Genomic DNA, 23,829 nt, shown 5'->3' with positions numbered 1-23,829 from the left:
TACCCAGGGTAGGGGCCACAGCACATATCCTTTCCTTCCTACCAGCGTGTGTCTGGGGCTGCGTCTGCTTCCTGACTTTCCTCTCTACTGAAGACACTTGCTGGAAGGTTCTGCAGGGAGTACGGGGTGGGGGCACAGAGACCTGTGCCACCCGCCCCCTCCCGTTCCCATTCCCTGGTAAAACCCAGACGTCTCAGAGACTTAACGACGTTGCCGACTCTTGAACACAAATAGCGTCCCTGAGACAGAAGGACAATGCAAGCTCCTGGAGTTGTGTCCTGGGGATTGTGTGCTTCCAGGGCTTGTCACTCGGCACGTGAATGAACAAGAGCAGGCTGATCGCAGAGCAAAGCAGGCTCCCCACAGCCAGGAGAGAAAGGGTAACCCTACTTTCTTCTCTTCACCTGTCATTCATTCATTCATTCATTCATTCCACAAAGGTTTCTTGAGACCCTACTATGTGCCAGGACTTTGCTAAGCACAGGGGATAGATACAGAGGAGAACAAAATGGACAGAATCTTTGCCCTCATGCAGCTTATGACCCGGTGGGGCCAACGGGCAATACATAAGCAGGCAAAGAAATTATGAGTACATAATGACAGATTTAGATAAGGGAGTCTCCTGCCCTCTGGCCTCTTCTGGTGAGTATGATCTTCAAGCGGCCAGCCTGTGGTACATTTGGATCATGGAAAGTGTAGCGAATTTCAGGGGGTCCTGTGATTCAGTCTTAGGCTTACCTGTCCCTTTGCGATCCTCTTGCTTCTTTCTTGGTGGGGCCGAGAGACGTGCTGAGGGCAGTCTGTTTTCAGCTGTAATAAAGCACTGTGGCCAAAAAAAAGTTGACCTCTGCCCATTATTGTTCCCCAAATGCCACAGGAGGCCATGCTTTGTAATCAGGCAGAGTTCTAGCTTCTATTCCCCGTTCTGCCTCCATGTGAACTTAGAGGAATGACTGTTCTTTTCTCCAAGTCATCAGATGATAATGGAAATAAAACTGGCATCTCTGTAAGGATTTTCTCTTAGTGGAATAAGGTGCATTACCACGAAGGCATTTAGCCCAGCACCTGGTACACAGGAACTGCAAGATGGGTCTTGGTTCCCTCTTGACAGTGCAAGATTCCTGCCAGAAAGCCAGCTCAACCCCAGGGTTCCTCAAAGCATGGCCTATGGCCCACCTGCAACAGGACCACCTGGAGTATTTGTAATCATCCAACTGTCTGGGTCTGCCAGGCCCAGGATGGGAAGGGCTCGGGATCCATGAACTTGCACTTTTCATAGGCTCCCCAGTGATTCTTAAGAGACTGAAGCTTGAGATTCATTCATCTACGGCCTTGTTGGTGGCCCACACGTTTTTTACTCTGAGGGTCAAGAAAGCACTCTTTAATGTTCGGCTCTAAACATATTAGCTTTTACAGGTGTGGATTCACCTGACTCACAGGTCCTCATTAAAGAACTTCCTATTTGAGAGGAGAGATTTTAAACACTGGAACTTTTAGCCTTTCTCAGCCCCCACTACATCACTTCCACTCAGTGCCTCGGGAGTCACCTGAGGGAGTGAGCCACCCATTTGAGGAGAAATCAAGTCCCAGCTTCTGCCATCTCTGACAGACTGGCAGGCCAGCAGGTGGACCTGCCAGGAGCCAGTTCTAGGAGGGGATGAGGTGCCTCTTTGGGAAGATCTCATGGGAATTGTGTCAGGCTCACAAACTGAGTTCAAGAATGACATGGGGAAAGGCTGGATTCTGAGCCTGTCATTCAGAGCAATGTCCAACTTTTGGGACTCATGCCCCTTTGGTGAGTGGCTGGAATGAAAGATGAATAAAAACTGAAAGAGCTGTCACCAGGGCGGCACCCTGATTGACGCCAGCACCTCAGACCACACACCCAGGGCCCCACTGCCTCCCACTGACAGCCTTAGGGCCAACAAAGTGGGGACCTTTGGTTGACAACAACCGGGGCCGCCAATGGATGCTGGCAACCCAGCTACCATTCTGGAGTTCTGCAGCATTAGCAAAGATGCCGTGTATTAAAGCGAGAAAGAAGAACATCTGTCTATGGCCATGTTACTCTGAACGAGACAGATCCCGTCTGATCTTGGAAGCTAAGCAGGGTCAGACCTGGTTAGTACTTGGATGGGAGACCATCCAGGAAGACCAGGTGTAAAAAATAAAATAAAAATAAAATAAAATAAGGAATTGTAAGCTGACAAGGTCCTTGCAATCTGTGAGGTCAACCAAGGGTTGCCTCGCCTAAAAAAAACAAAACACCAGGTGTTACACTGATGTCAAGCCTGTGAAACATAGGTGAGATGCCCTGAGGACCAGCCCAGAATATTTGGAAGAAGTCTGAGAAGGGCTGGGGATTCCCAAAGTAAGTGTCAGAGCCAGAGAAATGTGAATTTGTGCGTGTAGTTGATTCTTTCCTCATCCCCAGGCTGCTGTTGTTTGGGGAAGATGGGTGACATCAGTAACTGTTCAAAGTTTGGGAAATAGAATTAGTCACCTTGCTCAAGAGGATGGATTCCCTAGTTTCTGCCACGGTGTGACATCACTGTTCCAAAGCACAGCACACTGTGGTGCCAGAGGAAAAGTTCCATTTCTAGAGTATTCACAAAAGTGCCTTTGTCTTGACAACAGACTAACAAACCAAGGTCATTGTACTTCCCAGCAGCTGCTCCACCCAACCAGACATCTGTAACACCCTCCCTCGCAGCAGGCGGCACGGTCCCCGGGGAGATGAACTCTAAGCAGCCAGCAGCATACCTGACTCAGCATTTGTTTTCTTTTTGTCAGAATCCTATCCAGAGTCACCAGCACTAGCTTCCAAGTGGAATTTTCAAGAACATGTGGCCAATTCTGTTTGCATGCTCTGGAGCTGAAGAGTGAGGGACAGAGCAAGGTGTGACGTTCGCCCCAGGGACTATGCTTTCGTGCCTGAGGCAAACGCTTGGCCAGAGTTCTGAAGAGGCCACGCTGTGTGGATGCGTTTGATGAGTTCATCTCGCATCGAGCGAGATGACAGTTTTGGCTTGCGTCTGGATAACAGATCTTTTTCCAAAGCTTGCAAGGTGTATAGAGATGATGCCTCCACCCACCATCCGAAGGGCACTGATTTGTTTCCAGCAGGGTAAAAGCTTTACACCAAATCACTCCCATGATCTCACTTAGCCTTTCTTATAACCAGTTCCAGGAGTCATCTGGGAGCTGGCCAGGGTCAGAAGTAATCTTTGAAGGAAAGGGAAATCAAAAGAGATCAGGATAGTTTAGCTCTACCGCCAAATGTCACCCGCTCTTCAGCCAAATGACATTTCAGTACCAGCCAGCTTGTAAATGGCATGGGTTAGGTGACAGTTATCGTCCAGACAGAGATTTTTCTCTGAGTACAGAGAAAAGCCAAGGCCACTTGCAAATATGAAGGCCATGCTTCTGAAGTAGTTGTCTTGTCTAATAAAGGATGTAATTATATCCCCATATGAAATTTGGATGAACTGTGAATTACAAAGTGCTCTGGGTCAAGCAAGGTGGGAGAGGAGAGAAGGCAGGCTGGGGAGAGACCACGTGGTTCACGTCCTTTTCAATGACCAGATTTCCATTCCTGATAACAGGGAGTGCTGGACTCAGAAACGGAAACGCTGACACTTTCCAGACCCAATTTAAAGTTGATTTTCCACAACAGTTTGTATTTTTATAGCCCCTGCTTGCAACCGAGGCTCAAAGTGGCCCTTGACACGTCTGACCAAGAGAAGCTAAAGATTTAAGGACCAAGGCCATATGGGAAGCAAGAGTCATATCCAGAAAACCAATTTTTCTTCATCAAGTGACTGCCCGCTCCTCTTCCTGAACCTGTGCAGCTTCATGTTCTTTGGAGAATTTACACGTTCAAAGGTTTGGTTTTTTGACTCACCTTTTCTGCTTTCCTTCCTGTGCTCCGTGTAGTATTTGGAAAATGGAAAAGCAGTGCGCCTGGGGTTTGACACCTCTGCCTGTAGCCAGCCACTCACGAGTGAGCCCAGGCTCACAGGCCAGGGTCCGGTGTCCCCGTCACGAGGGATCTAGTGATGACCCTGGATCCCAGAATCAATGAAAGCAGGTTTGGGGCCCCAGTGCTTCCCATGGGATGCAGATGTGGTCGGCTTTGCTTTCCCTGCATTTGTGGAGGTGACATGGGCAGAGATCATCCCAACGAACAGATGAGCTTCAAAGTGTATTGAATTTGCCTTTGAACTATGCTCTCCGATTTCCACACTCCCTCTAGACACTGCACTAAGACGAGCATGAGGAGGAGGGTGACGCAGCAGGGACAGGGTCCTGGGGCTATGTGCTGCCTCTGCAGGAGGTGGGAATGGAAAATGCTGGAAGGCAGGCTGGACGGCTGTCTGGATGGTTCAGGGAGCTATGTGGAGACGAAGCTGTTGGTGTGTGACAGCGTCTCTACCGCTCGTTATCAGGTGTGAGTGACTAGGAAAGCTTTTTCCCTGCTCTAGAGTGAATTTCTGCTCCCAGTTACTTCAGCGAAACCTTGGGCAAAAGCCCCTTCTTTGCAAGGAGTCTGTAATAGCCTCTTCTGTTATTAGAAGTGTCTGCAATGGCCTTGTAAAGGGCTGCTAGGGGGCAGGACCTAGGAAAAAGGGCACAGAAAGGAGGGGCGCTGGTTATTTCTGCAGACTCGCCCCTGCCCGAGGACCCCATTTTACCAGTCACTAAATTCTTTCAACAAATCTGCTGCCCCGGTTCTTCCTGTTTCTTGATGGGCTAAAAGGAAATCCTGGGGCAACTCTGGGAGCAGTTGGGAGCTCCCAAGGCTGCCTCTAGGTTTGGACTTGGCCTTCGGGGGCTCATGAAGTCTGTGGCCACCCCTGCATGTTGCTACTACATCTTATACTCCAGAGACCCAGGAGCGCCGGCCAAGTTTTTAGAGGCTCCCAACTACGTCAATTCTGGCCAGATCTGCAGATGCTCAAATCCGTCCCCACCCACTCCTGATCTGTGCAGGCCACAGGGAGCCTGATTTGGGTTCCAAGTACAAGTCTATGGTTCCAGCACTGCCCACGGCACCCCAGAGCTGGGGTGGGAGCTGCAGGGTTTAGCAAAGGCTGCTGGCTAACAACCAAAGGCCCAGGCTGCCTCGGAACACAGCATCAGGCCCCTGCACAGAGAAAGATGCAACGCACCCTTCATCTCCTCCTTGGCATCTCCCCAGCCCTTCGAGAGTGAGCTAAATGCCACACTTCATCGACTGCTCAATAAGTCGTGTGTATTGAGTTGACAAGTGTATGCACAAGGGGCATATGAGAACTGTAGAGAAAGAGGGATGAAAAGAGAAAAACAACAAACAATCCAAATCAAATGTTAGGGTTAATGCATAAGGAGAGGACTCCACATCTTTCGCTCCTGGGTACAGCCAGGCTGGTTCACCCCTCTTTCGCCCCTGGGGAGGACTGCTCTCCAAGGAAACAGGCAGGAGACGAGCCAGAACTGGAAAGCCCTTTCTTTATGCGGTGCTGACCTCTAGAGGCTTCCAATTAAAAAGCATCCCAAAGGTCCGACTTTACTGCTGGTTTCTACACCCATATTGCTATTGCCATGTTTTCCTAGAAAATAAGGAAAAAGTCTCTCTGCTCCTTTACATGTTACCTAATAGGATACGCCTACCTTTTTTTTTTTTTTTGGCTGCCTAATTATAACTCGCCCAGATTTTTATAAATGTCATTGTTTTCTCTCCAAAAAGGAAAAAAAAATGTGGGCCGGAGATAGAGAAAATATTTTTAAATGATTTGCCTATTACAGAACGGGAGAGGAAAAGTTATAGTGCCGGCTATTTCAGGACACATTTCTTGACTTTGCAAAGTGCCGGGTGGCCAAGCCTGCCAAAGGGGGAAAGGAATGTTCGCCCCAACTCAGCAGGGCGGTGGCAAAAGGATCTGCCTCCCGCACGAGGAGCTTCCTGCACGCTCATGGGAGCTGCATGTTCCAGCCCTGGGGCTCGGTGCAAACACTGGGCCCCTAGGGTTTTGCTTTGCCTACTTTTTTTTTACTTTAACCCATTCCTGTCTACGAGCACTGGGGACAATGAGGTGTCTCACCTGGTCAGACTTCACTATGGAAATGAGACTCACTTCTCAAACAAACGTGATTGTTTGTTATAGCCCTAAGCAAGCACCCCACATTTTACTAATTTGGTGTAGCTTTTAACTCCATATTATTGATCACAACGAGAGAAGGGAAGTATTGGAAGGCAGGAGAAAGAATTCAAGGATGTCAGCATTTGGGCTAATAAAACACACCCACCATTTTGGCTGAGGTCTTTTATTTCTAAAAGGGATCCTAGGGAAGATGGGTTGAAAAATCGCAGAAATTCAGTTTTGCCAATAGCAGGTCATCCAACCCCAGTTTCATGAGACAGTACTTTCCTTATAAACTTTGCTTCTCACTGTCCCTACCCCCGCTAACCAAGACAACATACCTTCCCACACACAATGCTAGTGCCTGGAGGGCACTCTGAAATGAGTCCATACTCATTTCACAGATGAGGAAATGAAGACACGCCTCCCCTCCCCCAGCCAGTCAGGGAGGGGGCTGCACCTGAACCTTTTCCCCAGTCCACCGATTTCCGAATGATTCTCGGCCAAGGGGAAATGTAGGCCTTTCAGACAGCCAGTCCCTCACTTAGATAAAGAAGCCAATCTGTAGTTTATTTTTTTTAGGCGAGGCAACCCTTGGTTGACCTCACAGCTGCAAGGACTTTGTCAGCTTTTACAAGCCTTATTTTTTAAATGTTTTCTGCTTACAGCACCTGGTCTCCCTAGGTGGTCTCCCATCCAAGTACTAACCAGGCCCGACCTTGCTTAGCTTCCGAGATCAGACGAGATCGGGCTTGTTCAGGGGGGCATGGCCGTAGATGTCAATTTGTATTTTAAAAAGTGTATCTGTGAGAGTGATCAACTAACAGTAACAAAGGGGGACCATAAGAAAGGCTTTCTCTGGGGAAGATCATGCCAACATCCAGCTGAGATCAGATTCGGATTGAATGGGTTTGGAAGCTTGCAAACAGCCCAACCCTCAGGCACGATCTCTGACAAATGCCCCCTGAACCACAAATGAAGGTATCTAAGATACACACACAGGCCTCTAAGCTGTGCCTAGCAAGGCAATCTCCAATCAACTTAACAATGTATAGAAACGTATTCGCTTGTGGAAAGAAACTTTGCTCTTAACAAAATAATGGGATTTCGACCACCAACTTCCAGATTTAGTTTGTAAACGCCACTGTTTACTGAATAACAGTAACTGGGAGGAGAGTCGTGGGGAGATGGTGTCAGTGCCATCATAGAATGACCACAGATTTCTAACTGGTGTCACAAAGGATTCCTTACTGGGATAGAAAAAAACAGGGTCCTCAGAAACAAACCTCAAGTACAAGTTTGAGGAGTGGAAAATTACTGAACACCAGCTCCAGCATTGGAAGAGATACGGTCAGGTCTCAAAGCACGTCGGTTATTAACGTTTGAATCGTATCAGTGGTTCCTATAACCACGTCCTCCCTCCTGTCCCCGTAGCCATCCCGTCATCACCGGCCTCAGCAACCACAAAACGAGCCATGGCCCTTGTCCCTTGTTTCTCGGTGTCCTCTAGGACCAGCCGTGCGGGAGGGAGTAATAAAGAGGCAAACATCACCCGTGTCTGGAAGGCTCTTTAATAGCAAGCGTATGGTAATTACATCGTTGGATGAGATCCTCACTCTTGGGGGAGGGAGGACGGAACAGATGTGAACAAGGTTCAGTTTAGGATTTACACTGCTGGAAGCATCTAACAAAGGGCAACAATTTTTGGCAACCCATTTCACAGTTTTGTCATTTACAAGAGATTTCTTTGAAAAGAAATATAAAGGCAAAGAAAGCATACACACCCTGCATGAAACATTTTTTTTTTTTTTTTGCCTAAAAAACGCCCCCAAAACTGTTCCTTGCTTTTGCTTCTCATGTAGATGGCCAAACTGCTTTCACGCACACATGAAAACTGGTTCACAGATAGTGTGATTTTTTTTTTTAGAATTGACGATTTACTTTCTCCCCTAAAAAGCTGACATTTGTACAGCGTACTGCTTCACATCTTCATCTGCCTAGCTGTCGGAAGGTACTTAAAGGAAAAATAAATCTTAAACAGAAATGAAACAAAAGAAGAAAACAGGGAAACGTGGTTTTATAAAGAACAGACTGTCAGCTTTCTCTGTGGTACTGAGCAACGTGCATACACAGTTCTCAGTAAATTAAATATTTTTATGTGGCCTGATGCATGCTTTTAACTGCTTGTGCCTCTACAGCTTTAGTGATTTCGATGGGCTTTCTAATATGAAATGTTCACAGGTCTTCTATTTTTGTAATCCGAATTTAAATAAAAATATCAAAGACAAAATATATTATTTAACAATCTGCCCAATGAACATGAGCTATAGATATTTTGTCATGGACACCATGTTGCCATGGACACCAGAAGCTACTGGCATCCTGGCAAGTTTTACAATTACTCTGTATAAAATCTAAAAGACTTTGGCCTTTCATGTCATACCTGGTATCCCAAAACCAAAGTAACGGATTGCATCTTTACGGAAGAGGATTAGTTTTTAATTCAAAAGAACTGTAGGCTTCTCTGGTAATCTGAAGATTAAGCAAGTGGCAATAGCATGTCTGGAGTTAGCACTCACTATCGGGAAGACGGATCTGTGATCCACTTGAGTTTTAACTGTGCTCCTTCTACAACCCTGAAGCTCGGTGGAGTAGGTGGGCTCTGCCCGCTGACCCTTGGGCGGGGCACTCCTGACCCACGGCCTCCTCTGCAGCCGATGGCGAGATGGAGCTTGGTTCACGGTCAGCCTGCCAGGTGACTGCAGTCCCTCTCAGACCTCTCAGCATTTTGGAAAGACAGCCTTCTACGGCTGACAGCTGATTTACATACAGGATAAGAACTCCACCAGATTTGCGAGACACCCACTGTCTCCTTGGCTGGGGGGCATTTTCAAAGCCACTCCAAGGACAGGCCTTGCTTCTCCACATGCGGGCAGTCTCTGAGGAAAGCAGGCTCCTGGTGAGCCAGCCATGAAAATAGTTTTCCTGGACCTTACATCATAACTGCCTCTGGGCTTTTATTTTATTATTTTTTTTAAGGATCTGACGCTAACTCTCCCAGTCGCCCTTACTCGTCACGTCCCACCCCAGATTAAGTCCCGCCTACGCCTCCCTGCCTCTCGACCCATGAGAAATCGGATTTGTCCATATCAGTTTCCCGATGTCTCCATTTTAACATGCTGGCATCACAGCTCCCTTAAATCCACACACTTTGTGCTCTCACAAAGCAGAAACGGTATTTAGGGATGCAATTGTCCTAGAGAATGGTTTCCGCTTACATGTGAAAAATGACGTAACTACGAGAGGTTTTCATTTAAGTCCGTTGGAAATCTAACTCTGGCACCAGGGCCCAGGGCAAATTCCTAAAGAAGAAACTTTTTGTGTCCTAGTCATGGAAGAACAAAAAGGACCACATGCTGCCATGAGCCTGGGGACTGGAGCGGACACGTCGGTGTTAACTGAATCCGGAGTGGTGGCCGGCACTGCGTGGGCTATCACCTCCCTCCCTGGCTCCCCCATTCACTCTCCGATTCCCCGAAGCCTGCTCGGTATGATTACCAGGCAGAGAGAAGTCACCAAGTAGTCAGAAAACGTCTCTGTGATTCATTCACTCAAAACCCAGGATCAAGGTTTCGTAATGTTATCACAAGCATGATTTCACAGCTGGCCCACGGCGATCAACAAGCAATCACTCCCCTATTCACACACCCACCCACACCCACACACACACACACACACACACACACACACACACCCCTCACGCATTCTCTCTCTACTAGATGAGATGGCTCATCTTTCACTCTCTTCCAGTTATTCTTCATGTAAATTTTCCCCTCTCAGTTAAGTTAAACTTATTTCGCTTCCCAAGCCACAGTCAGGGTACAAATAAAACCATGCCTTCCATGGGCAGTGCGTGTACAACTGAGACAAGTAGGTTTTCTGTATCTTCTAGGGCCTGACTTTATCCTCCTACTTAAGGAAGAGAATTTCATCAGCCCCTCAGGATCAGGCCCCAGAGGGTTTGGACCCCCATAGACCAACAGAAACAGGTACTGCTGTGGCCAGGACCCTACGACAGTGAGATTCAAAACGTCTTTCCTTCTCATCGCCGTTACGGCTTCCTCGACTGTTGCTCTTCACACCCACACACATCGTAAGGCAGATATGGAAGAACAGTAGTTAAAGCAGGAAGGGCAGACATCCTTCGTTTCAGGGAAGTTAAGTGGCATGCCCAAGGTCCCGCGGTCACTGGCAGAGTCAGCACTAGAACGCAGGTATCTCTCTCACCACCTGGGTCGATTCTCCTCCCCCTGTGCAACGCTGCCTCCTGGTAAGTGGGTTTATATGTCTGCTAAAGTCAGGACTGGTCCAGCCATGGAACCTTTTCCGAAACAGAAACCACAGGCTGCCTGACTCACTGACCGACCGGGTGAAGGGAAGCTCTACGCAAACTCAGTGCCACTCACGACCCGAGCGTGTGTGCACGTGTCAGCGAGCACTGGCGGGCTGCGCACACAAGAAAGGGAGTTTTAGAGGAAAAGGTCCGATTTGCTAATGCCTTTTGGAGTTTTGCCATGAAAATAAGTAACAGACGGCGATGCTGTCCCCTACCCCTGGGGCCGAAAAAAGACCAGTTTCTCCTCAACCCACTGAACTGGTGAGCCTACCTCAGCTCAATGTTTGGGTATAGAGAACATTAACATAATAATTCTGAAAAGCATTCGGTCAAAGCCTAAACACTTTTTTGATAAAATACATTTTATATTAATGTCCATTTCATTTTCAAACATATGCGAATTTAGGTTTTAAGCCCCTGCGTATAAAATTCCGGTTTACCTTTAAATGGAGCAAGCTAGTCAAGCTTCATCATTTCAGTTCCAGAAGTCATTCTTTTGGCCTATTGTGTTAAATCAAAGGTGACCAAACCAGAGTATTATCTATAGAAGGTACAGCTTCCCAAACACCTGTGCTCAGGTACAGAGCCCATCAGAACAGAGGCGAGGGAACAAAGCACGGAATATATTTGCCCCACTGGATAAAATATCAAGGTTTGTTTTAATGGGCGTCTTGGAAGGAAATTCATTTTACTTGGAATTAACCTTGAATATGTTTTTCCAAGAAAAGAAAAAACATGGGTACTAAATCACCAATGGAAATCACTATATTGTTTTACCCACTGACTTAAAACTGCAGTACACAGTTTGACCACGTGCAGCCACGCTCCTCAGAGGACCAATTAAACAGAAAATGTTGAGAGAATCGGGTTTACACCAAGCCTGGACGATACACGAGACTCCCATAAGCTCTGTGGCCTCTGCTGCTGCTGCTTTTTATTTTTAATCCAAAACTCTGACAACGAGCACGCATGTTAAAAACATTCCTACCCCAGATGCTACATTTAGTCAAGTGAAGTAAGAGAGGCATTCGGCATCCTACATTGTTAGAACCAGAGATGCAGAGCAGTCCAAGAAAATGCATGTTTTAAATCAGTCCATGTTAGCAATGCAAAGGATTCCCCTACAAGCATTTGTTGGCCAAGTGATAACAACAGTTGTTCCTGTGAGTTGTCTGAGAATTCTGATCACTGAAACTTCTCCTTTGAACCAAGTGAACCCACGATGAAAAGATTCCCACTTTCGTATCGCTTTAAAAATTCACAATTAGGTTCCTCAAAGCACTTGATTACAATTTTTCATAAATCGTACAGTGGGATCCTTTTCTTGACTTTTTTTTTTTTAAAGAATAAAAGACAGATTAAGAAAGTAAAGAAGGATTCCATCATATTCTCAAAATTTTTTTATCCTGGTTTATTTTCCCATTAAATTTATCTATGGCTTCAAAGTTGATGTGGCACTTGGATTCTGGATGTTTTCATGATTTTAATAAGTTGCCATCTCATTATAAATAGAGAAGGTAAATGTTTCATTTCATATATGGGACGGTTTATAAACATTTTAAAGAAACCGATAACTTATGTCACCCCATTTAGATTTCCCACTATTAAGACTTTACAAGTGGCTTTGGAATTAGCATGTTTTAAAATAACTGAACATGCAAGTATGTCTACACTTAACCATGAACCAGTGGCCACAGACCTAGGTAACTCGATAATGGCAGCACACGTGAAACAAAGGCTTCTTTGCCTCTTTTACCCTCTTCATCCAAAGCTAAGTGATTATCTTTTTCTGCCCTTGTATTTGCACTTGTGCAATTTAATGACTAGATATTAAAACTCATGCTTTATAAGCAAAACCTTTCACTTACGACACTTACAAGGTACATAAAAAGTGCAGACTGCATTTCTTCTCTGCCATGCTTTTTCCCTCAGTCACGTCACCTGTGAGGACTCAAAACATATCCTTCATACATTCAGAGTTCTCTACATTCGAGTCAGCGAATGTTTAGTTCTCCAACATAAACTCAAGAGAGAACTGTCAGCCAGGAAATGGACTCTAAATTCAAAATGGCCAAGGGGACCAGACAACTCCATAGAAACCCACTGAAACGGGAGTAAGATTCAGGTCACTTCTGAGCATCGCTCATCCCAGATATTTTGTGGTCACTGAAAAGGTTATTTCATCTTAATTTAGATGCTGGGAGTCAGACGTCCAGTTTCGAAGTACTAATGCAAAATGCTAACCCAGGAGCACATGACCCCACCTCGGGTACCACGGGGCTCACTCGCCTTCTCAGATGAGCGCCCTGGCAAGTTTACTGCTGACTGACCCCCATTTGGGGGTGGTCTGCTTCTGGTTCCTCCTCTTCCACGTCTGCACTGTACTCTTCCAACGCGTCGTCATCTGCATCCGGAAGCCCCAGTAACTACAGGGGAGAGAAGAGAAGCAGCTGTGAGCACCAAAGGGCCCCAGGCAGGAAGACCGCCAAAGCCGTCCGATCCAAATTGAACAGCACTGGACAGGACTTAGAGAACAGTAGCTATGGATTTCCCTCAGGAGTCACTACCCTCACCAGTGTGTTTATACACGTATGAGAAGGAAATATCGATCCTTCAATGGATTGGTGCTCAAAGGGCTAGGTTTTACTGGGGAGCTTAGAGATTCTCTACTTTTAAGTATCAAAACATGGCACCACATCCCACCCATGCACAAAAATATAATGTCTTTGCACACACGCTCACGTATCTGGGATTTAGCGGTAGGACGATGGACAGTGCTGACTCTCCCACCGCGATGTCAAAAATCCACTCCCCGGATTTTCTTATAACACACGTATAGGAATGTAGAAACTACCGAAATGTTTGACAAAATGGTTAAATAAATTATGGTGCATCTATAAGACGGAATCTTATTTGTCCACTTAAAACAGTATTTTTAATAATCTACTGATATAAAAATATGCTTGTAAGTGTAAAAAGAACATGATAAAAAGTTTTCATTATGATTCAAATTTTTCTTAAAGTTTATACATAAATGTATAGAAAAACAAATTTCTGTGAAGGACATCCAAATGTTAAGGGTATTTTATATTCGACATTGTAATTACGGGTAAATGTTTTCTTTTTTATTTTTTCGTATTTTCCAAACGCTCCATAATCATCATTAGAGAAATTCACAATAAACACACAGTGCTTTTCTTAAAGCACCGACTGGTCTTTGTGGTTAGAAACTGTGCGTGCTGTTTGCTGGGTCAGATCAATGTGAACAAAAGCTCTGGTGCCGGAGGAAGCCATGACCTTGGGCGTTCCTCAGCCTTGTCTGTGATCACGGGGCATCCATCCATCTCATGGCTCCTCAATGAGATTTACAGTCTGCACGTGGCCAAAGGACTTTCTCACACAGTGGCCCCGTGGTTGATCACTTTGAGGCAACTTCACTGAATGGCCCTATGATCCAAACACTAACTGCAGTAAGACACTAAAAATAAGGTGGACCGTTCTGTTTACTTTGCATTCCCTCCCTAGGGCCCTGCCACCCCAACCCCTTCCTTCCAGCTCCCTCCCACATGCTTACATGAGGAACGAAGAAGCAGAGTTCTGATAAAAAAAAAATGCCTTCACTTTGAAGTTCTCAAATCACAGCTCTTGCGGGTCTCGCAGAGGCCCATGAACACACCCAGGGCAAAAACATCTGCTAGTGCTATTGGTCCTATTATGCATGTGGCCTGCCAAGGTGGACACGGCCAACTACAGACACGTGCTGTCCCCTCAGAGCTCCGAGTGAGGCAACTGTCTCAAAGGGACAATGTTGACATCTCGGCCTGTCCGAAAATTTTGTACCCATCTCGTGTGTGCTTAGAGAAGGGAGAAGCCCCTTTCTCCCACTACTGTCTCCCTTCCATATCTTAGTGGATGGAATAAAAGACAGTGTTTGCCTCCGAGAGAGAGAAACGATGGTTGGTTACAATGAACACAGATGACTAATATTCCGGTGTTCAATTTTTATTTGAAAAAGCTGCCCAATGGCACAGCAAAGTGAAAGTGTCAAAAGACTGGTAATATTCAAATGACTAATAAAATATAAAGATTGTTGCCACTACCAACAACCCCAGAATCACCTAATTGCCAAAAGAAAATGTATTAATTCAAAAAAATGTAACTCCTCATCGCACTAAAGGGATACTTCCTTAAAAGAGGAATAGCCAATAGGCTCCCTCTACCTTAACAAATCTGATTGGTCGTGGCTGCTCAGCGCCCTGGGTTCAGAAGGATTCTGCGGCTCAGTGGGAAAGATCGTGGTCAATTAGCAATGACTGTCGTGGGTAAAAAGGGTGCAGTCGAGGCACACATCTGCATATTTTCTACCCCATCTTAAAGAGACATGCTACTGATTATTCTTTTTCATAATACACTTAGTAATTCTCATGGACCCAAACCATGGGAACCTCTCAGCACCCTCCCGCTCCTCAGCTTAGGGTGGCTTATAGAAGAGGTTCTAGCAAGCCAAGCACTGAACCTTTATCACCTCCCTCTCCCCGTCTCCCCTTCCTAGCTCCCCTACCCTACCTTCGATGTGACTCCAACGCAAACAGTACTAGGTCAAGGGCATCAGCAACATGGGAGGCCCTTCCCTTTGGTGGGAAATATTCAGATGCTACTTTGAGAGCTGCTCACACCCTGTCCTTATGGGAGGAAGAAAGAAGAGAAGTTTGCAATGGTCTTCTGGACCTTTAAGGCACCTCAGTGCAGCCTCTGCTGCCTCCTTGGGGCGCTGGCCTGCTCCACCTCCAGAGAAACCATGGAGAGTAAATGAGAACGTGGAAGTGGAATGGTCTGCAAACTGTAGCCTCGTGTGAATTATCTAGTTAGGTCATTTATCTTGCTTCTCATTTTAAAGCACAGCCAGTTCAGTCACCCAGTTACTGCTGCATCGGTGGGCTGCCTTCATTCAGCCCTGTGGCCCCCTCTCTCTTCTGCTGGGCTCACTTTTGGACCACTCAGTGTTCATTGGTACTGTGGGAAGTAAAAAACTCAATCCTACGAGCCTCCTCATTTGACTGTCAGGCTTACATTCAGCATTCCATTGAACCGATCAATTCTGTCCTACTTCAGATTTAATAACAACAGTTCATATTGGTTACGTTACTATCTGCTGGGCACTCTTTTAAGCAGCTTTGCATATATTAATTCCTTTGGTCCTCGTAATAACCCTATGGGGTAGGTACTATTATTATCTTTTCACAGATCAGACCTAGAGAGGCTGAGTGACTTCCCCAGAGTTAGAGGTTAAGGTCAGGGCGGGATTTGAACCCAGGCCATCGGACTGCAAACTTCATATGCCTAACCACCAGGCGACTCAAGAGATTCCCTTCTAGCTGTCAGGGCTGTTTGTAAAGCTGAAGATTTCAATGTTGTCTACCAGGTAATGCACCTTTTAAAAAATTCCACATGCAACGTTAATGTCTACATTTACGAGTATGTACAATCTGAAAGCATGCAGAGAACAGAAACAGCACTAGAATTTGCCTGGGATTCCAAAGGATGCCACACAGACATGTAACGAACGATCCAGCGTCCCTGCCCCGTCGCCATCCTTGTCTACGGCGAGGCGGCCTAAATTTAACTTCTGCGTGCAAACTTTGAACAGTCAACAAGACATATCAGAGACAGGAGTACGAACCGACCGGCGAGAACCCTGGAGTCCTTGCTTTTACTTCACCCACACGTCCTTATAAGGAAAAGGAGACAGACCAAGACATCCTGTCTGGTATATTTAAATTACCGCTGATAGTTATAATCATTAATTCGTATTTCAGTGAAATTTTTTCAGTTAAAGGAAGAAAGTCTCTGTGCTCACTCTGGACAAGAGTGATGGCATCTCCAGGGTCCCGCGGTCCACCGAGCTCGCTCCGAACGCCCTAGGATCATGTAAGGACGTCTGGGTTCCGCCCATCCAGATGGGATTGTGCTGGGAGGGGAGAGATGCCCACCCTTGAGGATTAAAGCTGTGCAGACTCAAGAGAGTATCGATTATTCGCAGGAAAGTGGTGTAAACTTGCTAAAGCCACTTAGTTGGCATTTAGCGTCTGCTGTCTCCTAGGTGGCATGCGTTCAGCGCAGTGGGTTAGATTAAGGTGTCCTTATAGAAGGGAAGAGGTGTCTGCCTTGGAGGGACAACCAACTCGGGCTTCGGTGCTTTCGGTAAATGCCCCGTAAGTTCTTTCCAGAGGATTCCTTGAAGCAGCGTCCCTCACGCTTTACTGTGCATATGATTTACCCGGGGATCAACCAAAAATGCTGATTTTGATCCAGCGGGTCTCAGGTAGGACCCGAGATTCTGCATTTCTAACAAGTTTCCAGACAACGGAGACACTGCTGGTCCCAGAACTACACCCTGAGTACTGAGACTCTAAAGCATTTGGGGAATTCGCCACTATTTATCATAATGATCCATAATGCCAGTGGTACCAAGAAACCTATGCTGGGATCCTGGTCCCTGTCTTCTTGGTACTGGGGAAAAGAGGCAGGTGGCAAGATGGCAAATGGGCAGGAGTAGAAGGTAAACTCTAACTTTGAGAGGCCACTGTACTTTCTGAAAAGAGACAAGGGTTTGAATGTTCATAATGTGAGCAAAGAATAAAAGCCATAATCAACTTAAATTGTCAACATCGATGCCCTTTATTAAAACCCACATGCACGCAGAAAACCTTTTCTTATCGGACTTTCTGACCCACAAGCAGCTTCCCACAGGTGGATTCCTTCTCTTCTTCCAGACTCCAGACCAGACAAGGAGAAGCAAGAACTGGACTTTCTCTGGGTCACAAAAGGTTTTCCTGCCCTTGGCTCTCAGCTGTCAGTGGCAAACTGACAGTATCAATCTTGCTCATGCCAGTGCGTCTGCTTCTCGAGAGGAAAAAACATGGAGTCTCGCAGCGACCCCGGGGAGGGGACCAGCGACAATCGGAGCGAAGAAACGTGGGGGACCATGGGCTCTAACTCCAGGTGGGGCCATCAAAGCAACAGCAACCGAACAGCACACAAAGTTGCCATAGCAACAGGTGCCTCGTGACCCTCATGTCCTAGTGCCAGTAAGAGGAGGGAGAGTTAGTACCCCAGGGAAATAAAGCGAAACGGTGAGAGAATCTGAAAGGTCAAATGAAGCCAGGGTTTGGGTCTGCAGCTCAGGGGAATGGTAAGCTGTCTTCTCTTCCCTCATGAACTGTGTTTGAACCAGGGGGACGTCTGTCAGTTGTCACTAAATAAAAGCTATGGAAACATGGAAGAAAACAAGGAACGGCACGATCGCCATTACTTAGATCCATAGCTACTCTTTTATTATCTGGCTCAATCGTGTGATGACGAGGAACTATCAATCCAGGGCCGCTTAAACAAGAAAATTGTAGGAATCTGGTGATTTTTTGATGCGCATTTCATCCAGGCTACTGATAGGCCTCTCTGAAGCCATTATTGGTCACACAACACAAATACACCTGCCTGCTCAGATGGCAGTGACAGCCTGCTTGCTGCCGTCATTTGCATACATGTGCCATTTACATATGATGTTCCAGCAGGAAGGAAAGAAAAAAAAAAACTAAGTTCAAGCAGGAGGCCCTGGAGTGGAACAGAATGTGGTCTCCCGGGGACAGAAGCTGCCCGCTGCATCCAGAGTCACGATCTGCCCATTTCCTAACAGCAGTGATGAGCCAGGAGTCGTGATGAACCACAGCAGGGTGGGTGGGCTAGGTCAGTACTTTACGTTCTGTTTGATTCTGAAGCTCCCTAAGAATCCACAAGACAGAGAAACAGGTAGGACCCCCATTTTAAAGATGGAGACACTGAGGTTGAGTGACCTGCTAGAGGCCACACAGCATGGGGGCCAGACAGAGGCCAGGGCAGAACTGAGCCACCTGCACCCCCTGGGGACATCTCTAAGGACTCTTGAGCCAAGGGGCCAAGATGAGACTTTCTGGACTTTCTTCTTGGCCAGCCCTCCTCCCCTCTGAGTATGTCTAGATCGTGCCATTTCTTCGAGCCCCACCTCCTCGTGGAGCCACTGCCCAGCACGTCGTTCCTCGGTGAGCATGCTCACAGCTGATACTCCTAGCTTCTGACACACCGCACACAACATAGCGTTTCGGAAAACACAACACAGTTTCTGTTTATAAATGTTTTCTGTGAGATCACAGAAAATTTAGAGAGAAGCAAAAGAATAAATATCACCCATAGTTTCTGATTATAAATGTTTTCTGTGACATCATAGAAAATATAGAGGAAAACAGAAAAGAAGAAAATGAATGCCATCCAGAGGCTCTGTGGTCATACGACCCTCTAGGGGGATGGGAGTGTCTATTCGCCCTCCCTGTAGCACTGACGCGGTGAGTTCAGTGGATTAGCTACTAAATGGATGCCTATTGCTTTGCCCAAACCAATGCTGATAAACTTTTGACTACAATAGCCCAACAATCTCTCTTCAACATCCTTTATGTTAGCCAGACGCTTCTGTTCAGCATGTGCTGAAAGCACTCTGCAAACTTTATTCTTCTCTCCACCAAGAATCTAAGAGTCCTAGAAATGGTTTCATTAAGTCCTGCTCACTTCTCAGTGTGTGTAATGTGCTGCACTAAGTACCCAGTCATTCGATCATCACAGCAGCCCTAAAGTAACCGTTGTCATTTGTTTCCTCATTTTACAAATGAAGAAACTGAGAAACAGAGAGGTTAAGTAATTTGGCTAAGGTCACGCAGCCAGCAAGTGGCAGAGCTGGGATCTGAATCGCTGCCCACAGACCTTGGGTTCACCGCCGCAGCATCCTGATTCCCCGTGACTGGGCAAAAAGACCACAAGCCACACCCAGAAGCTCACGCTCACTAAGCTCCTCTCAGGAAACAGTTCCCCAAAGGACCAGCAAAATGGAGTAAGCAGAGCAGGGAATGGAAGTCCTTTGTGTGCTCTGCGCAGTGGGCAGCAGTGTCTGGACCAAAACAGACGCTCGTGCTTGTGCCATGGAGTCTCTCTGGGCGTCTTTGCGGCTGTCCCTCCTACCACAAGGTCAGCCCCTTGAGGGCAAGAGCTGGGCCCTGAATCCTGCCTCTCACTCTCCAGAGAAGTGCTCAGGAAAACAGCAGACGAGCGGCAGATGCGTTTTGTTGAAAATGTGACGAAGTAGAAAGAAAAAGGAGAAAGATGGCAATAAACATATTTCTTTTAAAATCCAGCAACGGATTCCTTGGGCGAGAGTGGACTCTGACTGTGATGCTGAGTGTTCCAGTGGGCGACAGACGAGAAAGCGGGAAAAAGCAAAGCCTACAAAGTTGGTATGTCGAAGGGTACGAGGATGGCCGAGGAGGGCCAGACGACTCCAGGCCTGGCCCGTGTGTGCAGGATGCACTGGCTTCGGCAAAGTTAACTGACTCTGCTTGACTGATGCCCCGAAGGGCAGCAGAAGGCTGTCAACAGATAGGTCCTTCTGTTTCCGGAGAGACTGCACAAGGCAGGGGCTGGCCGTGGGAGAAACAAGGATTCAAAGCCAAGGATAAGGCTGTTCTAAGATGGAGGAGAAAATATTCGTCCTGTGGTTTCCCCGAGTGTAAACAAAAAGCAGCTGCCCGAATTGAGGGGATTGCTCCAAATTTTCAGGGAAAGGACGTGTTGAAGTGTACTGGCTTGACAACCTTGTGGCACTTGGCTATGTGAGACTTCAATAAAAACTTTGAACTACAACAGCAACAAGACCCTTTCCTGTGTCTTATTTCTGAACTCAACGCTCCCTGATATAAAACATAAATGGCGGCAGAAGCAAGAAACGCACTGTTCAGTGCAGATGGGGAAGGTAAAAATGTCCCCACTGGTCTCCAGCAGTCCTTCATTCTGGCCTGTGACGCTCCCTCTCATCCCGCCTGGGGCGCATCCTGACAGAACCCCAAAGCCCTATGTGTACTTCACGGTCACTAACCCTGAGCAGGTGCCACTCTGAGGAGCAAAAAGGCCCCGCCAGAGGCGCCCGGCACACAAACCTTCCCCACCAGAGGGGGCGCTGGACCAGCTCAGGGCCCCCTCAGCCGGGGAGCATCATTCCTGTTCACCACGTAAGGCTCTGCTTAATGAACCCAGGAAGCCCCACGACATTAAATCGAATGTGTGTCTCTCCATGACACGCAGCAGCTTGAACTGAAAACATTCAACCAACCCTATTGTTTTCAGTGATGCATCTGGATTTTTAGGGACTGCATTTGTTTCCCCCACATGTACATATGGCTGCCCGGTTGCCAAAATACAGCCATTGACTTTGCAAAGAAAAAACAGCAAAACGAGTTCTGGCAGGAGCTCACCTTCTCCAGTTAAGCCAATCGTGCAGGTATTTTGCTTGCCACCAGAGGTGACATCCACACACAGAGAACCAGGTGGCAGGCAGTGAATGGATGGAACAAACCCCTGGGAGGAACTCTGCTGCAAAGTGGTATCAATTGCAAAAAGACATTTTTTTTTCTGGTTAAGATGTGGGGGAATCAATAGATCTGAAAAATGTGCCTACCTGGATATCTCTACCTGGATGCCTGACAGGCACTTCAAACGCTGACATGTCCACAACAGAGCTCCTGACGGTATCATCCCCGACCTTCTCCCCTGCAGCCTCCTCCATCCCCACACGTGACAACGCCACCCCTCACTGCCCAGCCGAGGGACTCTGGATCACCCTCGTCTTCTCTCTTTTTCCCACACGCCCCTTGTGATCCGGCTGGGTCTACCTTCAAGGCATCTCCAGAATCTGACCCCTTCATTCCACCTTCACTGTGACCACTCCAGTCCTAGCCCCCTCGCTTCTCAGAAACCTGGATGACCGCGACGGCCTCCTTGCTGGTCTCCTGCTCCCGCCCCCGACGCCCTCAGAGCCTATGCTCAAGGTCAGAGGGAGGCTTTCAAAACGAAAAGTCAGATCCCTCTTGCGCTCAGCCTCCTCCAGCGGCTCCCATCACACCACAGTAAAAGCCCAAGTCCTCCGGTGACCTGCGAGCCCCTGAAATTCTTTAGACTCATCTCTTGCTCCGCCCTCCTGTCCCCTCCCCTCGGCCACACCAGCCCCATCTTGTTCCTTATACACCGGTATGGCCCACCCTGTGGCCTTCGGATTTGTTCTCTCTAGAAAGCTTTTCCCCCGATCTCCTTGTGGCTCGTGCCTTACTCCAAGTCTTACTCAAACGTGACCTTCAGAGCGAAGCTTTCCCTGCTCCCCTAATCAATTATTTCAGTGCCTCTGCCACTTCCTTCTCCCTCTCCCTGACGAATTCCTCTCTCCGTGAGTTATCACGAACACATTATATGTCGTACAGTTATCTTGTCTCTCCTGCCACTGGAACATCAGCTCTGCGAGGTCTGAAGATTTTCATCTGTTTGATTCAAGTGCTAGGAACACAGTAGTAAGTTGTGCCAAGTGCCTACTGGGTACTGAGAAAATAGATATTGAGCAAATGAACGTGAAACAGACCAGTACTTTTCAGTCAAAAATCTGTTCCGAATGAGATAAACAGGTTTAAAAAAGTAAAAAAAAAAAGAAGAATTGGTTGAACGGATGGTGCAAATCAGACGGAGCGCCATACGCCAACGAAATTCCGATTCTTGTAATAGTGGATTAAATGACTGGGACCGACTCTTTCACAGAGAACTAAAAAAGCTGGATTAAATATGAAAAATGCCTTCTTAAATATATTGAAGAATTAGAACCTAGAGAGGTAAACCTAACATAAAAAGCTGCTTTTGTCCTGAGGGTATTTGCTGACCTAGAAAAACAGCTAGAAACTTTACTGCATTCTTGGCCTACTCTAAGAGCTAGGGGGACCAGAGTCAAATCCAGGCTCTTCACAAGGAGCAGAATGGGATAAATCACCTCTACTTTTAAGCTGGAACCCCCAAAGGCCTAAACCCTTGCTCAGGTTTGTCTGTGTGCTCCCCAATTCACATGTTGAAATCCTAACCCTCGAGGTGACGGTATTGGGGGGTTGCTTTGGGAGGCCATTAGGTTACGAAGGCAGAGCCCTCAAATGGGGCTAACACCCTTACAAAACGGACCCTAGAGATATCTTTCTCTCCTTCTGCCACGTGAAGTTACAGCGAAATGATGGCTGTCTGCTTAGGAAGCAGCCCCTCGCCAGACGCCCAATCTGCCAGCACTCTGGTCTTGGACTCCCAGGCTCCAGAACTGTGAGAAATACATTTTTGTGGTTTCTAAGCCATCCAATCTGTGGCATTTTGTTTAGAAGCCTGAATGGACTAAGACAGCTCTCAGAACAAGGACGAACCGGAACACGGGGCCTACAGCCTGGCTTTTTATCATCGGCCGAGTTCCAAGAACCACAAGTCTTACATTGTTGGGAGGTGATCTCAGACCTATCGGGTACTGAAGCCCTGGCAGCAGCAAATAAAAATCCTCTCTGGGAGAAGGTACCCTCATCTTAGACCTCAATTTATTCCTATATATACATTTTCAAATATAATAACCAGCATACAGGGAAATAAGCCAACACACAAAGAAACACCATGCCAAAAATAAGAACCAGTCAAAACAAGAGACAACAAAACAGACTTATAAACCTTGAAACACTGGAATATTGGATATAGTCTATTATGCAATCATGCCTACTATGTTCAGAGAAATAAAAGACAAGCTTGCACATTTCAGCAGAGAAGCCGATAACTGTTTTAAAAGATTTGCAAAAGAAACAGAATTTCTAGGTCAAATATCCTTGAACATGAAGAGTGTTTATGGTGGGCACCAAATTGAACTCGAGGGAAGTGTCATGCCATTGGTAATCTGACTTTACCTTCCAATAAAGATGTAGGGCAATAGGTAATTTTCAAAATGGGGGTGAGTATTCATTTTACATATTTTTTAGCTAAAATTCATTTTACATGTGTTTCAGCTAATATGAAGACAAACCATCAGCTCGCCACAGGCGCAAACATACAGATTCCTGAATCCTAAGGGGCGGGGCAGGGCGGGGCAGGGCGGGGGAGCAAGTTCTCTATAAGAGAGTTTAGAAAAAGAGAAAAGAACAGAACCAGTATCCAATTTCATCCTTCTCCACACCCACAGCCACGGAGGTACATCCTTTATATAACCTTCTGGAAGTTTCCCAAATATAGGCCTCACTATTATAAGCAAACCTTCAGAGCACTTCCGAGCATTTTGGTTTTAAGTCTACCGGATGAGGACAGGAATACTCAGTTGTCTCATGGAGGTTTGCTTCCCACCCAATCAGAGATTCTTCACTCATGGGATGCTAGAAATAACTATCATCCTGCAACAAACAGCTGTGT

The 23,829-nt window shown here is 46.8% G+C and overlaps 1 protein-coding gene and 1 pseudogene across 1 annotated transcript in view; both read right to left on the bottom strand.

Annotated features, from left to right (window-relative positions):
• Positions 1 to 6,781: 6,781 nt before the first annotated feature.
• On the bottom strand, positions 6,782 to 6,900 carry LOC112479801 (annotated as a pseudogene).
• Positions 6,901 to 7,679: 779 nt separating this feature from the next.
• Positions 7,680 to 23,829, bottom strand: part of MTURN (maturin, neural progenitor differentiation regulator homolog) — a 26,034-nt gene continuing 9,884 nt past the window's right edge. The window contains exon 3 of the mRNA XM_006912036.3: positions 7,680 to 12,944. Coding sequence (XP_006912098.1) covers positions 12,834 to 12,944 — 111 coding nt within the window. The 3' untranslated portion in view covers positions 7,680 to 12,833. The remainder of the gene's footprint in view (positions 12,945 to 23,829) is intronic.

Source organism: Pteropus alecto, unplaced genomic scaffold, assembly GCF_000325575.1.
Source record: "Pteropus alecto unplaced genomic scaffold, ASM32557v1 scaffold21, whole genome shotgun sequence".
Classification (NCBI taxonomy): domain Eukaryota; kingdom Metazoa; phylum Chordata; class Mammalia; order Chiroptera; family Pteropodidae; genus Pteropus; species Pteropus alecto.
Note: the sequence above shows the minus strand (reverse complement) of the source record. Positions and strands in the feature narration are given on the sequence as shown.